The 12,925-nt window shown below is 38.5% G+C and overlaps 1 protein-coding gene across 5 annotated transcripts in view; it reads left to right on the top strand.

The window, feature by feature from the left end:
* Nucleotides 1-283: 283 nt before the first annotated feature.
* The window catches only part of trim33 (tripartite motif containing 33), an 81,637-nt gene continuing 68,995 nt past the window's right edge, over nucleotides 284-12,925 (top strand). For 2 of the 5 annotated variants that reach the window (XM_077515103.1, XM_077515100.1), the window contains exon 1: nucleotides 286-892. In XM_077515103.1, coding sequence (XP_077371229.1) covers nucleotides 337-892 — 556 coding nt within the window. In that variant the 5' untranslated portion in view covers nucleotides 286-336. Of the gene's footprint in view, nucleotides 893-11,446; nucleotides 11,466-12,925 lie in introns of those variants that run through there. The other 3 variants (XM_077515098.1, XM_077515101.1, XM_077515102.1) reach the window with 3 other exon arrangements.

The raw sequence follows: 12,925 nt of genomic DNA, 5'->3' as shown, positions 1-12,925 counted from the left end.
TTTTCAGAGTCCAAAAATCTACGTGTATAAGAGCGCCTTCTAGTGGTAACAGCGGGCACTGCAGTGAACTAATTTACAGATTAGTTCAATCGTCACTGCATGTTACTATTTTTGTGATTTGGCGTCATTATAACGCGAGTATGATATAGTGACATGACGTTGAAAATGACGCTACACGTAATGTCGACGTATCTCTGTTTGAAATGCCATACATGGATGAAGAGCGTCAGGAAAACGGAAGCACGCGAAGCTCTCGCTGTGACGTCATGACGCACGGACGTAGTCGTGGTTTGGCAAGTCACGTAGGACGTCCAAGCGGTTCAAAGAGGAAGGAAGATGGCGGATAACAAAGGCGTCGATGACATGGAACCGTCACCAAACCCGGAGCCTCCTCCTTCGGCGCAAGAAAACATGCAGGAGGAGACCCAACCCGAAACTGCGCCTTCCGTTAATGAAGGCGAAACAAAGGAAGCGGAAGACACCGAGCCGCGTGTAGCCACTCAGGAGGCGACGACAGTCACCGGCGAAGGAGGCGTTGAGGTTAGCATCAGCAATGTTAGCGGCAGCAGCGCCGCTAGCCCGATGGATAACACCAGCCCAAGCATTGCCGAGTCGACTCCCGCGGAAGCCTCAGCTGCCGACAATGCCGCTGTCAGTGGACTCGCCTCGCAAATGTCCCCACCTCCCACCGCCCTGGCGACTACGACGACACAGACTCCCGTTAATTTATTGGATACGTGCGCAGTATGTAAACAAAGTCTTCAGAGCCGAGAATGCGAACCAAAGCTTCTACCTTGCTTGCACTCGTTTTGCCTGAAATGTATCCCCCAACCAGACAGGCAGATCAGCATGCAGGTGACTGGACCACATGGGCAATCCACTACACACATTGGTGAGTTTTTCCATTTATTGCACCGCGAGCTAAGTGGAAGTGGTTGCTGTTTTGATGCATAATTATCACCACTCTGTTTATTCTTCAGCTAGTGTAACTTGTGATGTGTCATGGTAGCTTTGATCTTGACCACTGAAGTATGTTAACGAATGTACAGGACATATGTCAACGTGGAATCGCCGTTGATTTATCGACTGCGGTCCTGCCAGTATCAGGGAGTGATGTGTGCACAAATATATGCGCGCTTTTCAGATCCACAAATGTATCCGTTACTCTCACGTGTGTTTTTTCAGATCCACAAATTGACAACTCCGAACATCCGGGCATTTGTTATTATATTTAAAAGCCCGGTCTGGCGTTTTCACTCAGGAAAAGGCGCTTTTTAAATACAGGATTTAAACAAACAAACTACTTCTCAATTTACAGCTATGAGCTTCTCTTAATGTCTGGTGGTGATTTTTTCCTAACACCCCACCCCCCCAGCCTGTATTTTGCCATTTTGTGTTTGTTTTGTAAACAGCGGGACGTTTCTGTGGAAAGACAGTGTTTATACTCCTCCAGCCAATCGCAGAGTCGGGGGTGGCGTGTCGCAAACGGGGCCGGGCGAATTTGTCAGCTGCGTGACGTCACTCGCGTGGCAATTTGACAGCACGCACAGTTTTTTTTTTTTTTTTTTTTTTCCACTCATTCACTCACAGAAGCTTACATGTGTGAACGAGTGAGTGAAAAAAAATCCGTGCGTGCTGTCAAATTGCTGCGGGAGTGACGTCATGCAGCTGACAAATTCGCCTGGCCCCGTTTGCGATACATCACCCACCGGTCTGCGATTGGCTGGAGGGGTATAAATACTGTCTTTCCACAGAAACGTCCCTGCTGTTTACAAAACAATTAAGAGAAGCCCATAGCTGTAAATTGAGAAGTAGTTTGTTTGTTTGTTTGTTTGTTTAAATCATGTATTTTAAAAAGTGCCTCTTCCTGAGTGAAAACGGCAGACCGGGCCTTTAATGCAACACTTCATTTTTGTATTGTTTTTGCCTGTGACTAGCATACAAACCTATGGAGCCACAGCACTGACAATAAGATTTAGTATTGAAAAAAAAAATGTCATTGTGGAAAAAGCTGCATTGGCATTGAAACAAAGATTGGCATTGTAAAAGGTTGTATTGAAAAATAAAATACAAACATTGAAAAAACACTATTTTCTTTAACCATATTTTTTGTATTATGATGTATTTTTCAATGCCAATCTGCAGGGTTTTTTAATTTTTTTTACTCTTTCTCTTTTTTTCCCAGAGTTTCAGGGTTTTTCAGTTTCGACTCGCTGGGTTTCAGTTTCACCTCTCTTTTTTTTCAGTTTCAACATATTGGGAGTGTTTTAACGTGGAGTGGCGGGCGCGGGGTTTGGGGCGGGGCTTTGACCAGGAGAACGCCTTCCAGCTTTTCCGGAGAGGAGAGCACGCCCTCTGTCGGCTAAAGGCAATAACTGAATATCCTGTGGCATATATTATACATAGTTAGCTAGCATGCTAAGTGGTTTACTCCAGAAACATTAACACTGACATCACAAGGTTATATGTAGAAAAAACACAGACTTACAGGCGGTTTAGGATAGAGATGGGCCGATAATCGGGGCCGATATTTGACATATTGGTACATATCGGTATCTGTCTGTTTTATTAATCTGACGGCCGATATGAGCGATCCATTTAAAACTCCGTCTTTTCGCTTCGAATGCAGCCCAGAGCGTCTCTGTCTGTTATGGAGTCCAACTCCAGCAATGTAACGCCCATAGCAGCATTTGATTGGTTAGCCGTGCAAAAGCCAGAACCAATCAGTAGTGTATGCCGTGTATCACAGTAGCCGGTCACACACGCGCCCACGGACACAACGCGAGACACACATGCTTCGAAGGTAAGTTAAAAGAGAAGAGACTCCGCCGATCGTTTCACCATGATAAGCTAAACACATTGAATTATGTTGTGTATTAAATGCACTATATGAATGGAGCTGCATTGCCTTGCATTGAATCCCCGCTAGCTAACAGTGGTGTGTTCAGCTTAGCATGTAGGCTAACACCCAGTAGCTAATTCGCTACTCGGGGAGGGAATCACACACATTTTCACTTAATTAAGTAAATAATGTTTGTTAGAAAGGTTCCAAATATTAACAGTTGTCATTATTATATTGTCTAGTTCCATGTTAAGAGTAGAGTAATGTCATTATATTTACCTCTCGTGACGCACACATTGCATTCTAGGTCACGTCCACTACTTGTTGCATAGCGGTTATTATGCAGTTGGATGCCACAGTGACACTAAATAGCGTTTAGTTACTTTATATTGTGTTTATTTGTCGCACTGGTTTGCCATTGTGTGCCTTAAGCTTCGACGTCGATTTGATTGACAGCTCGTTGTGCACCTCGTTAAAGTCCGCTCCGTAACAAATTAAGTGTCTCAAACACCGTTTAACTACACGAACGTGTTCTCTTCCGTATGTTAGACATTATCCTCTCAATGGATGCCACTAATATGTAACATCTACGGCCGTAGTCGGCTGCAATTAATGTTCAGTGATGTAATTTCGTTACATGCATCATACTTTGAATAATGAGCTCATGTTTGGTGTGTTGTATAACTTTCTCGTGTGTTAGTAACTATTCATGTGGACAGCTAAGATAGTGCTTGTTAATGTGAATTAGCAATGTTGCAGCCTAGTTATTATTTAGACAAGTAAATCTGTGCCATTAAGTGATACAGTACAGTACAGTAGTGAGAGAATAGTGTGCCCATATACACACACGTGTCTATAAGTGTAAACATTAAACAGCAGAAAGTGGCAGCGGTCCACCGCAACAATGTCTGTTTAACCAAGTTATTCTTACTATTATTATAACCAAGTTATTTTACTCTACCTTTTTCTGCGTTGATTGGGGCATCCTAAGTGGCAGTAAACTACATGATGAAGTGTCTTTTGACAGTTCTCTTGTAGAGAGGAGTAGCATGATATTGCTGTTCTCGATTTAAGATCCTCATCTTATCAAAACTGTCTATATGGTAACAATAACAATAATTATAATAAGGTCTACAAGAACTGTATGGTGTTCAGTAGGGGTGTTAAAAAAATCGATTCGGCGATATATCGCGATACTACATCGCGCGATTCTCGAATCGATTCAATAATCGGCAGAATCGATTTTTTTTAATTTTTTTTTTTTTTTTTTTTTTTTTTTTTTTAGGATTCACACCTTGAGCATGGAAGAATGTTATATGAACGGCACATTAAGCCTTAATATTTTTATTTTAATGCTGTTCAAATGTGAAACAGATTGCAAACTGTTTGTGTACAGTGGCTCACGGTTATAAGCCTCAAGTTTTAGATAAATATATTCATACAAATCTTACAGTGTACATGTACAAATTTACTGATAGTATTTTCTAAATTTGAATGGGAAAAAATCGCAACAATCGACTTATAAATTCGTATCGGGATTAATCGGTATCGAATCGTGACCATTCGTATCGGGATTAATCGGTATCGAATCGAATCGTGACCTGTGAATCGTGATACGAATCGAATCGTCAGGTACTAGGCAATTCACACCCCTAGTGTTCAGGGATGAATAGTTTTTCTCATGGAATTTTTTTATTTTTTTTTGCTGTAGTAATAAGTAATGCCACAGCTGATGCACATTTTGAATGACAGGGTTCCTCCTATTACTTCAAAATATAAAAATATAACATTTATAGAATAAAACTACAAGTATCCCAAATGCTATAAAAGGTAATGTCACATTGGCCCCCACATTTAACTCCCCCCGCCACCAACGTCTTATTGCAGATAGAAGGATGTAAAATGAAAAGTGCAGTGTGAGAATCCATTGTAAAGAACGGTTAGGGTTTGCATTATTCAAAAATTTGGTGCCAACATTTTAACTTTTACTGCAAATGAATATCGGCTTCAAATATCGGTTATCTGCCTCCTTGACTACCGATAATCGGAATCGGTATCGGCCCTGAAAAAAGCATATTGGTCTATCTCTAGTTTAGGACTTCTTGGTCAACTTTTGTATCCACGAGTCTTTGACGATATGCCACAGTGAATTCAGGTATTGCCTTTAGCCGACAGAGAGCGTGCTCTCCTCTCTCCTCTCCAGAAAAGCTGGAAGGCGTTCTCCTGGTCAAAGCCCCGCCCCAAACCCTGCGCCCACCCCGCCACATTAAAACACTGCCAATAAGTTGGAACTGAAAACCAGAGAGTTGAAACTTAAAAAAAAAAAATGACACTCGAGAAAAAAGAAAAGAGAAAGCGTAAAAAAATCTGCAGATTGACATTGAAAAAGACATTATAATACAAAAAAATATGGTTAACTCATTCACTGCCTTTGACAAGTATACTTGTCAATTGTATTTTTTAGAGCGGTGCTAAATGGGGGCGAATCTGAGCATGCTCCACTGTAAATATCAAACTTGGAAACAACTTTACTGATGCCCAACCACCCGTAGATGACATCATTGCCCCATTTTATAGGAAATAAACACAGTTTCAGAGTCCATGGGAGAAATGGCTGTATTTTGGCAAACCTACATTTTTCTGCTGTCAATTATAAAAGAACGGGACGGGACAAAAAGTAGGGAGTCTATTCTGTTATTTGGTAGATTCGGTTTATATATATAATTATTGAATGTAATATCACGTGAGTATTGGAAATGTAAAAATTTTCTATAATGACTGGCAGTGAATGAGTTTTAAAGAAAAGTGTTTTTTTTTTTTTTTTTAATGTTTGTATTTTATTTTTCAATACAACCTTTTACAATGCCAATTCTTGTTTCAATCTCAATGCAGCTTTTTCCACAATGACAATTATTTTTTTCAATACCAAATCTTATTGTCAGTGTTGTGGCTCCATACGCAATGGGACACTTTGAGTGGAATAATGCTGCATTGAGGATGGTAGGAAGTCGGATTTTTCCGAGTTCAAACCAGGAAGTGTGTACGGGAACGCCCGCCCTGAACTCGGAAATTCCACTTGCGAAGTCGGAATAAAAGGACCCCGACTTCACCGACGGACTATAAGTGACGTCACTCAACAATGGTTTCCACTTTGGAAACATAGACCGTGAATGGTAAAACACAGTTTACTTGAGTATAAATATAAAACTAGATAGCTTTCTTCATTCATAAATATTTGACATTTGACATAACTTCACGTAACGCAACGTACGTGACAGTATGCCGCTATCTCCCTGCATGAAATTATACAGTGAACTACTGAACTATATGGAATGCTTATTAAAAACAATAAGTGAAGCAAAATTACGAGAAGGTAAGTTTGCTGGAGGTCATAATTGAGTTTTAAGAACCAAAATAAAAACAACTTACTAAAGCTTGCCTGCTTGCTTGCTTGCTTACTTACTATCCGCCATTTTGGTTGTCTACTTTCGCCTCGAATGCTTTCAGGTCAGAACTGGGATAAAACAACTCTGATATTTCCGACTTCCGGCCATCCTTGAATACCCTCCTCAAATGCAGCATAAAACCGCCATTTGGACTTGTGACGTTATTTCGGAACTGTCATTATGACTGCAATTTGCATGTTTTTTACTATTGTGTGTGCGTTGATCATGACTTATTCGTAAATATTCAGTTCTGCTTTCGAATTGTTGAATGTGCGTTTGTGGATCAATGGGCACGCACCTTTATTTTTGAGACAAACGTCATGCAGTGTCATGATATCCACACACAAGTTCCAGACGTTCACCTGCGGAAAGGCCTGTCCCTCCTCCGTCCACTAGGAGGCACTGAGGCAGTGTTGCCGCCAACATTATGGGAAGCTCGAAGGAAACAAATTACATTATATGTTTTGTTTCTTGACGTGTTAAATGAAAAATATTAAGATCCCATAAAAGCTCGTGATTTGTTTTTCACTTTCAAGTTTTTAAAAGAAAAACAGGAGATAACTCATTCCCATTCAATGGTGGCAGCAACATTGCCTCCTAGTGGACGGAGGAGGTATATAGGCCTTTACACATGTGAAAGCCCGGAAATTGTGTACAGTACAGTGGTACCTCTACTTACGAAATTAATTGGTTCTGGAAGAAAGTTCTTAAGTAGAAAAATTTGTAAGTAGAGACGCATTTTCCATGTAAATGCCCTAATCCGTTCCAAGCCTCCCAAATTTCAGACATAAATGTTTTATAAAGCATAAAAATGCATCAAAACATGTAACAAATACATGTTACAATTAGATTATTGCACAATAAATGAGAGTTGTGCATAATGTAAATAACAAAGAATAGAGTAAAGAATAATTTTAACTGCTGTCCTCATCGTATTTTTTGCCCTCTGGTTCATGTTCTCCTCTCTCAGAAGTTTTTTTTTTTTTTTTTTTTTTTTTTTTTGCCTGGTGTTTTGTAAAGAACTGATCCATGGATGTTTTTTTTTTTTTTTTTTTTTTTTTTTTTTAAACAATCCTTCGTTAATGTCCAATGCAAACATCATCTTAGTGAGCAAACGCCCGACTGGTGAACACTTTTTCTGGGCGATTCTTTTAAACAAATTCTGAAACCGGTATGACGAGGCATCTTTAAAAAAAAAAAAAAAAAAAAAGGCCCGTCTCGTCGCAATTAAAAACTTATTGTGCCTTCATCAATCACCAATTGTTTGAATTTTTGCACAAATTCGTTGGCCGTTAGTTCATACATTTACGAAAAACTATCGGAACACCTCATGGGCCGCGGGATGAATGATGAGGACGCTGTACAGACACCGATCTAGTATATGCTCATACCTATGGTAGAGGTTCCTCTTAGCCAATGGGATGCCAGAAACATGCACAAACACCGATCTAGTATACGCTCATAGATACCTATGGTAGAAGGTTCCTCTTAGCCAATGGGATGCCAGAACGATGCACAAACACCGATCTAGTATTTACGCTCATAGGTACCTATGGTAGGAAATAGCCATAGCCGAAAGTATGTTGCGTTCGGTAATGTATTTTTACCTTCCATATCTAGAAATTTATTTCGTAACAAGAGGCAATATTTTCCCGTTGAGGCGTTTCGTAACTCGAAAATTTCGTATGAAGAGACGTTCGTAAGTAGAGGTTCCACTGTACGCAAATATCTTGACACGTGATGTTTACCTCAGACATAAATGTGCATGCCCGCTGTTCCAAAAACGCACATTGAACAATCAACAAGTACTGTAGCATTGAATATTTACAAATGCTAAGTCATGCTAAAATGCACACAAAACATAAAATAAAAAAAATTATAAAATAAAAAAATTATATATATATATATATATATATATATATATATATATATATATGTGTGTGTGTGTGTGTGTGTTAGGGGTGTTGAATAAATCGATTCGGCAATATATTGCGATACTACAGCACGCAATTCTCGAATCGATTCAATAGGCAGCCGAATCGATTTTTTTAACATCCATTTTTGATGGAAATATATTCAACAAAACGTCTAACTTTCACACTTTAAGCATGGAAGAACGTTATATTAATGGAACATTAAGCCTGAATATTTTATTTCAATTCCTGTTTGTTACATACAGTGGCTCACAGTTATAAAACTGAAGTTTCAGATCAATACATAATACAATTTCATACAAATCTTACAGGGTACATGTACAAGTTTACTGAAAGGTATTTTCTAAATTGAGTAAAAAAAAAAAATCGCAACAATCGACTTGTAAATTTATATCGGGATTAATCGGTATTGAATCGAATCGTGGCCTATGAATCGTGATACGGATCGAATCGTCAGGTACAAGGCAATTCACACCCCTAATATATGTGTGTGTGTGTGTGTGTGTGTGTGTGTGTGTGCGTGGGTGTGTGTGTGTGTGTGGGTGTGTGTGTATATATATATATATATATATATATATATATATATATATATATATATATATATATATATATTAGAGATGGGCCGATATTTGACATATTGGTACATATCGGTATCAGCCTGTTTTATTAATCTGACGGCCGATATAAGCGATCCATTTAAAACTCCGTATTCTCGCTTCGAATGCAGCCCCTCTGTCTGTTATGGAGTCCAACTCCAGCAACGTAACGCCCATAGCAGCATTTGATTGGTTAGCCGTGCAAGAGCCAGAACCAATCAGTAGTGTATGCAGTGTATCACAGTAGCCGGTCACACACGCACCCACGGACACAACGCGAGACACATGCTTCGAAGGTATGTTAAAAGAGAAGAGACTCCGCCGAACTTTTCACCATGATAAGCTAAACACATTGAATTATGTTGTGTATTAAATGCACTATATGAATGGAGCTGCATTGCCTTGCATTGAATCCCCGCTAGCTAACAGTGGTGTGTTCAGCTTAGCATGTAGGCTAACACCCAGTAGCTAATTCGCTACTTGAACTACTCAGGGAGGGAATCACACACATTTTCACTTAATTAAGTAAACAATGTTTGTTAGAAAGGTTCCAAATATTAACAGTTGTCATTATTATATTGTCTAGTTCCATGTTAAGAGTAGAGTAACGTCATTATATTTACCTCTCGTGACGCACACATTGCATCACGTCCACTACTTGTTGCATAGCGGTTATTATGCAGTTAGATGCCACAGTGACACTAAATAGAGTTTAGTTACTTTATATTGTGTTTATTTGTCGCACTGGTTTGCCATTGTGTGCCTTAAGCTTCGACGTCGATTTGATTGACAGCTCGTTGTGCACCTCGTTAAAGTCCGCTCCGTAACAAATTAAGTGTCTCAAACACCGTTTAACTACACGAACGTGTTCTCTTCCATATGTTTGGCATTAGTAGAGAAGTGCACTAAAGTATAGTGTGCTTATTTGCTCGTTTTGTCTCTCTTTTCACGTCATGTCTGCCGTCAGTTGGGACATTATCCTCTCAATGGATGCCACTAATATGTAACATCTACGGCCGTAGTCGGCTGCAATTAATGTTCAGTGATGTCATTTCGTTACGTGCATCATACTTTGAATAATGAGCTCATGTTTGGTGTGTTGTATAACTTTCTCGTGTGTTAGTAACTATTCATGTGGACAGCTAAGATAGTGCTTGTTAATGTGAATTAGCAATGTTGCAGCCCAGTTATTATTTAGATAAGTAAATCTGTGCCATTAAGTGATACAGTACAGTAGTGAGAGAATAGTGTGCCCATATACACACACGTGTCTATAAGTGTAAAACACATTAAACAGCAGAAACTGGCAGCGGTCCACCGCAACAATGTCTGTTTAACCAAGTTATTCTTACTATTATTATAACCAAGTTAATTTACTCTACCTTTTTCTGCGTTGATTGGGGCATCCTAAGTGGCAGTAAACTACATGATGTAGTGTCTTTTGACAGTTCTCTTGTAGAGAGGAGTAGCATGATATTGCTGTTCTCGATTTAAGATCCTAAGCTTATCAATACTGTCTATATGGTAACAATAACAATAATCATAATAAGGTCTACAAGAACTGTATGGTGTTCAGGGATGAATAGTTTTTCTCATGGAATTTCTTTTTTTTTTTTTTTTTTTTTGCTGTAGTAATAAGTAATGCCACAGCTGATGCACATTTTGAATGACAGGGTTCCTCCTATTACTTCAAAATATAAAAATATAACATTTATAGAATAAAACTACAAGTATCCCAAATGCTATAAAAGGTAATGTCACGTTGGCCCCCACATTTAGCTCCCCCCGCCACCAACGTCTTATTGCAGATGGAAGGATGTAAAATGAAAAGTGCAGTGTGAGAATCCATTGTAAAGAACGGTTAGGGTTTGCATTATTCAAAAATTTTAACTTTTACTGCAAATGAATATCGCCTTCAAATATCGGTTATCTGCCTCCTTGACTACCGATAATCGGTATCGGTATCGGCCCTGAAAAAAGCATATCGGTCTATCTCTAATATATATATATATATATATATATATATATATATATACACACAGTAAAACCTCCGCTGACGAACGCTTAAGCTCACGAACTTTTCGCCTCAACGAGCATATAGTCTCTGCTGACGAACTACTTTTCGGCGGACGAACCAAACCACGCGGTCGAACAGCGCCACCACGGTGGCGGCCACGAGAAGCTGACGCACGCTCACGGCGTCCCAGTTCGTCACCCCCTTTCTTTGAGTGCGGACGTGGTTTGTGTTTGATAGACATTTTGGACCATATTGAGTGTACTTTTTCTATTATGGGACCGAAAAAGACCCCACCACAGGCTAGTGTTAAGCCTGATGCTGCGTTCTCACCAAAAGCGAGGGATGGCGATTCGGCGGCACGTTTGCATTGTAGTCAATGGAGTTCGCGCCACAAAAAAAAGCGGAAGTGCTATCACGTACCTCAAAAAAGGAGAAAATAGTGCCACGGCTGTTTAGTCTCAGAAAAGAAGTGAAAGTAGTTGGCGGTGCTCACTTTTTGTTGACTCGCTAAAATGCTCCACTTCCTTGTTCACCAAGGGACACGCCTCCTCCGATCCGGTGAGCACGAAAGCGCGAATGAGCAGCAACCGTTCCATAAACACTCTACGCGGTGAACCGCTCGCGAATGAAGTAAGTCTACCATTGCTACCATCCATAAGAACTACCATCACAAAGGTAAATAAAACGACTTTATTATACAGTACAGTTTATTTCTTTAATTACAATACAATAGCACATTTATTATACATAAAATAAGGTATATTTTTGTGTAGTTTTAAGGCTTATTTAGTAGAAAATTATGTTTTATAGGGACCTGGGAATGGATTATTCTAATTTTAATGGTTTCTTATGGGAAATAAATGTTCGGAAGACGAACTTTTCACCTTAGACACACACATATATATATATATATATGTATATATATATATATATATGTGTGTGTATATATATATATATATATGTGTGTATATATATATGTGTATATATATATATATATATATATTTATGTGTGTATATATATATATATATATGTGTGTGTATATATATATATATATATATATATATATATATATATATGTATATATATATATATGTATATATGTATATATATATATATATATATATATATATATATATATATATATATATATGTATGTATATGTGTGTGTATATATATATATATATATATATATATATATATATGTATGTATATGTGTGTGTATATAAGGATCTGAAAACCGATAACCTCACCTGTAGACACTCTCCTCCAAAAGTTTTGGAGCCGCAAGGTCAATTCATTTGGCGTTGTTTTATACTGAAGACATTTGGGTTACAGATCAAAAGATGAATATGAGACAAAAGTTCAGAATTCCAGCTTTTATTTCATGGTATTTAAATCTGGGCCTGGACAATTAAATCAGCTGATTATGGCCGTTCAAACATCGGCTTGCCAATTGTGTTTACTAGGTATGGGCGGGTACCGATTTGATACCAGCCTTAATTTATTGGACCATCAGTACGCACAACAACGGTTGATACTAGTAGGGATGTAACGATATCCAAATGTCACGATACGATATTATCACGATATTGTGGGGGAGGTTGGCGATATTTTAAAAAAGTTCACAATGTTGTAAAAAACATGAGGTCATACTAAAAAAAAAAGCCCAATATTGGGCTTTTGTCCATAACATCGTTATGTTATTATTATTGCTGTTTTATTCATGTTGTTGTTATTATTACTATTATTATTATTATTATTATATTATTAATGCATGCACACATTGAGTTTTATTTTAAAGAGTGAAATAAAGTGATTTGATTGCTTGAGTTCCTCCACATATTGACTTGCTTCACCGGCATATTACGTTCCCCTTCATCTGACAATTAGTGTAGATTTTAAACATAGAAGGGCCAAAACATCCCTAATAAAAATTAAATTACACTAAAAAAACAACAACTAACCACCAGAGGGTGCAAGAACTGCACACATGGAAATCAACCCGACTTTTTTAACAGATGTGTTGCATTTAAATATCGTGAACATGACGACGACGATATTGTGGTAGTTTTAATATCACGATATTGCG

The sequence above is a fragment of the Festucalex cinctus genome, chromosome 2, assembly GCF_051991245.1.
Source record: "Festucalex cinctus isolate MCC-2025b chromosome 2, RoL_Fcin_1.0, whole genome shotgun sequence".
NCBI lineage: Eukaryota > Metazoa > Chordata > Actinopteri > Syngnathiformes > Syngnathidae > Festucalex > Festucalex cinctus.
The sequence above is the reverse complement of the archived record's forward strand: the minus strand, read 5'-3'. Positions and strand labels throughout refer to the sequence as shown.